We start from the raw sequence: 3,179 nt of genomic DNA, 5'->3' as shown, positions 1-3,179 counted from the left end.
CCCTACACCCCTTTCCATCTCTATAACCACCTCCAGCCCCTACACCCCTCTCCATCTCTATAACCACCTCCAGCCCCTACACCCCTCTCCATCTCTATAACCACCTCCAGCCCCTACACCCCTCTCCATCTCTATAACCACCTCCAGCCCCTACACCCCTCTCCATCTCTATAACCACCTCCAGCCCCTACACCCCTCTCCATCTCTATAACCACCTCCAGCCCCTACACCCCTCTCCATCTCTATAACCACCTCCAGCCCCTACACCCCTCTCCATCTCTATAACCACCTCCAGCCCCTACACCCCTCTCCATCTCTATAACCACCTCCAGCCCCTACACCCCTCTCCATCTCTATAACCACCTCCAGCCCCTACACCCCTCTCCATCTCTATAACCACCTCCAGCCCCTACACCCCTCTCCATCTCTATAACCACCTCCAGCCCCTACACCCCTCTCCATCTCTAGAACCCCCTGCACCCCTCTCCATCTCTATAACCCCCTGCACCTCTAGTTCCCACAACTAGGTCAGTGAATGTTGGGAATATTGCAGGAAAAATTCCTGAGGGATGGAATAGCCTCTGATTAATCAAAGGCACTCCACATTGGTTTGTTTCAGGGAAATGTGTGTATGAGAAATATAATTGACCATTTTCAAGAGGTAACTTGGGGGAAGGGGGTGGAGTGGGGGGGTGTCGATGAAGGGAGTGCAGGTGATGTCGTATGGATTTGGATTTTTTTGTGGTTTTTAGGAAGGCCCCAAATGGCAGACCATTCCCAAAAGTAAAAACCCAAAGAATTCAAATGAGTTGAATCAGAATTGGGTCAGAAACCAGAAGCAAAGTGTATTGAGTGCTGAGTGTTTGTGTTTGGAAGGCTGTTTCCAGTGGGGTTCTGTTGTGGGTGTCACTCTGGTCATGAAATCATGGATATGATTGAGAAACTTGCACGGATACAGAAACTGGCTGTGTAGCGATGAAGAGAGACTCTGGCAGAGCGTTCAGCTGAATAGATTAGTGGCAAACGGAGTTCAGTCCAGGGGAGTCTGAGACAATGCATTAGGAGAAGGATTAACGAAGACAACGAAATAAAATAGTGACCTCAGGGGAGGTGGTGAGAATGGTTACGATAGTGAACAGAGAGGGAGAATGCAGTTATGCTGGGATTGCATAAATTAAATCACAGCGAGATCAGAGCACAGTTCTGATCGCCACATCAAAGGTCAGATGTTACTGCTCAAGAATGGATGTAAAGCAGTTTTACTAAGATTGGAAAAATGTCTCGATGAGGGAGGATTGGACAGGCTGGGTTGTTTAGTTCAGAGCCGAGGAGATGAAGTGGGGATTAATGGAGGGTATGTAACATTTGAAGGAGTGTTGATACAGTGCACAGGTCAGATCTTTGCTTGCGGGGTTGGTAACTAGGAGATGATTAAAAAGGAATCGGCAGAAAGATGAGAGGTGAAATTATTTCACTCTGAGGGTGTGAGGGGTTTGAAACTCACTGAGTGAAAGACTAATGATGACAGAGAACCTCAGCACCAGTCACAAACATTCTTGGATTTAGGATCAGAGGTGGGAAGTAGGACATAGCAAATAGGCTCTTTTTTGTTGGTCAGCATGGGTATGTTGGGCCAAATGGTCTTTTTCCTTCGTTCTATTAATTGCACTTGCACAAAACCAACATTTTCAGCTGTGGTGGCTGCTAACTTAGGGAAAATACAGACCTCAATTCCAGTGTTGCCCCTTCACCTGAATAAACCTGTTGGACTATAACCTGGTGTCATCTGACTTCTGACGTTGTCCACCCCAGTCCTACAGCAGCACCTCTCCACCATCAATTCCAGTGTTGTCACTGCCAGCAGTTCCCAGCTACCACAGCAGGTGGAGCTCTTGGGCAAGGCCAGCAGACTGATTTAAATGGACAGTGTTCTCTGAACCCAGCTGCCGGATGCAAGAGACGAGTCGCGTGGCCTGGCTTAACAGCTCAGCCGAGAGGCAGGACCTCTGATGGTGCTGCACTCCCTCAGCACCGCACTAAAGCATCAGTCTCGTGCTAATTTGGTCAAGTCTGTGCAACGAGCATTGAACACAGAACCTCTGGCTCAGGGGCTAGTGTGAGTCACTGATCTCGAGGCGATATGGCATTGCACTGCTTAGCCCAATTCTCACAGCAGAATGGAAACCTGGTCATTGGAATACCGGGATAAGACTCTGCAATCAGGGCCGAGATATTGCTCCAGGATATAACTGTGAAACATAAACAGAACTAACACAAGGACAGAGCGCAATGAATTGTGATCTGGAATGTGTTACCTAGCGAGGGAACAGATTTGATCATTTTCAAAACAGAATTGGGATATAAATGAAGACAAAACAAAATTAATGGAAGCTTTAGCAAAAGAGCTGGAGAGTGGGTCAGACTGGATTGCTGAGTTGGAGAGCCAGCATTGGCTTGATGAGTTGTATGGCCTTCATTCTGCGCTGTCACATTCTGAGAGAAGGGCCAAACCCACCCTTGAAATAGTTTGCTGCGAAACCAGCCTTGCTGATTGAACCGTCCGACATAAACCTCATCCAGAGTTTGTTGGAGCTGGACTTGATGTCACTCGGTTTATTATAACCACAGAACTGGCCAATCAGGGGCGAGGTAGCACTGTCTCCATCGCGCACCTCCAGGTAGTCATACGCACAGCTATCGTGTCTTTCAATCTGCAAACAGCAAACAGGAAGCTCTTTACAGAGTCCAAGCCACAACATCTGATCACTCAGCATAAGTGGACAAGTCACAGAACGTTCCAGTAAGTCAATCCCAACAATATTTTCATCGCACCCCAAGATCTTATCTCTGTAAAGTTCCATGTTGCTGAATGGACACAAGTTTCCCATTGTGTGAGGAAGCGAGCTGAGCTCCCAGATACTGACTGCTCTGGGACATGGAGCTGGATCCTCAATTAACTCACACCAGCCCCCAACCCCACTCGGCATAATCAGTTGAGGCTGGGCTATACCAACAACTGGGATTTCGTCTTATACTGTACTTTACATCCACAAAGGGAGGAACTCAGTGCCCCTCCCCTCTCTCTCACACACACACACACACACATAGTGTAGGAACCCAGTGTCTGACTGTCTCTCTCTCACACACACACACACACACACACACATACACACACAGTG

The 3,179-nt window shown here is 48.1% G+C and overlaps 1 protein-coding gene across 1 annotated transcript in view; it reads right to left on the bottom strand.

The window, feature by feature from the left end:
- Nucleotides 1-3,179, bottom strand: part of LOC122547420 (tolloid-like protein 2) — a gene marked incomplete at its 5' end in the record, with an annotated part of 16,016 nt that overhangs the window by 10,363 nt on the left and 2,474 nt on the right. The window contains one exon of the mRNA XM_043686043.1: nt 2,516-2,711. Within this exon, the coding sequence (XP_043541978.1) occupies nt 2,516-2,711 (196 nt within the window). The remainder of the gene's footprint in view (nt 1-2,515; nt 2,712-3,179) is intronic.

This window comes from Chiloscyllium plagiosum, unplaced genomic scaffold (assembly GCF_004010195.1).
Source record: "Chiloscyllium plagiosum isolate BGI_BamShark_2017 unplaced genomic scaffold, ASM401019v2 scaf_15432, whole genome shotgun sequence".
In the NCBI taxonomy this organism is placed as follows: domain Eukaryota; kingdom Metazoa; phylum Chordata; class Chondrichthyes; order Orectolobiformes; family Hemiscylliidae; genus Chiloscyllium; species Chiloscyllium plagiosum.
This window is presented reverse-complemented; position numbering and strand designations above follow the sequence as displayed.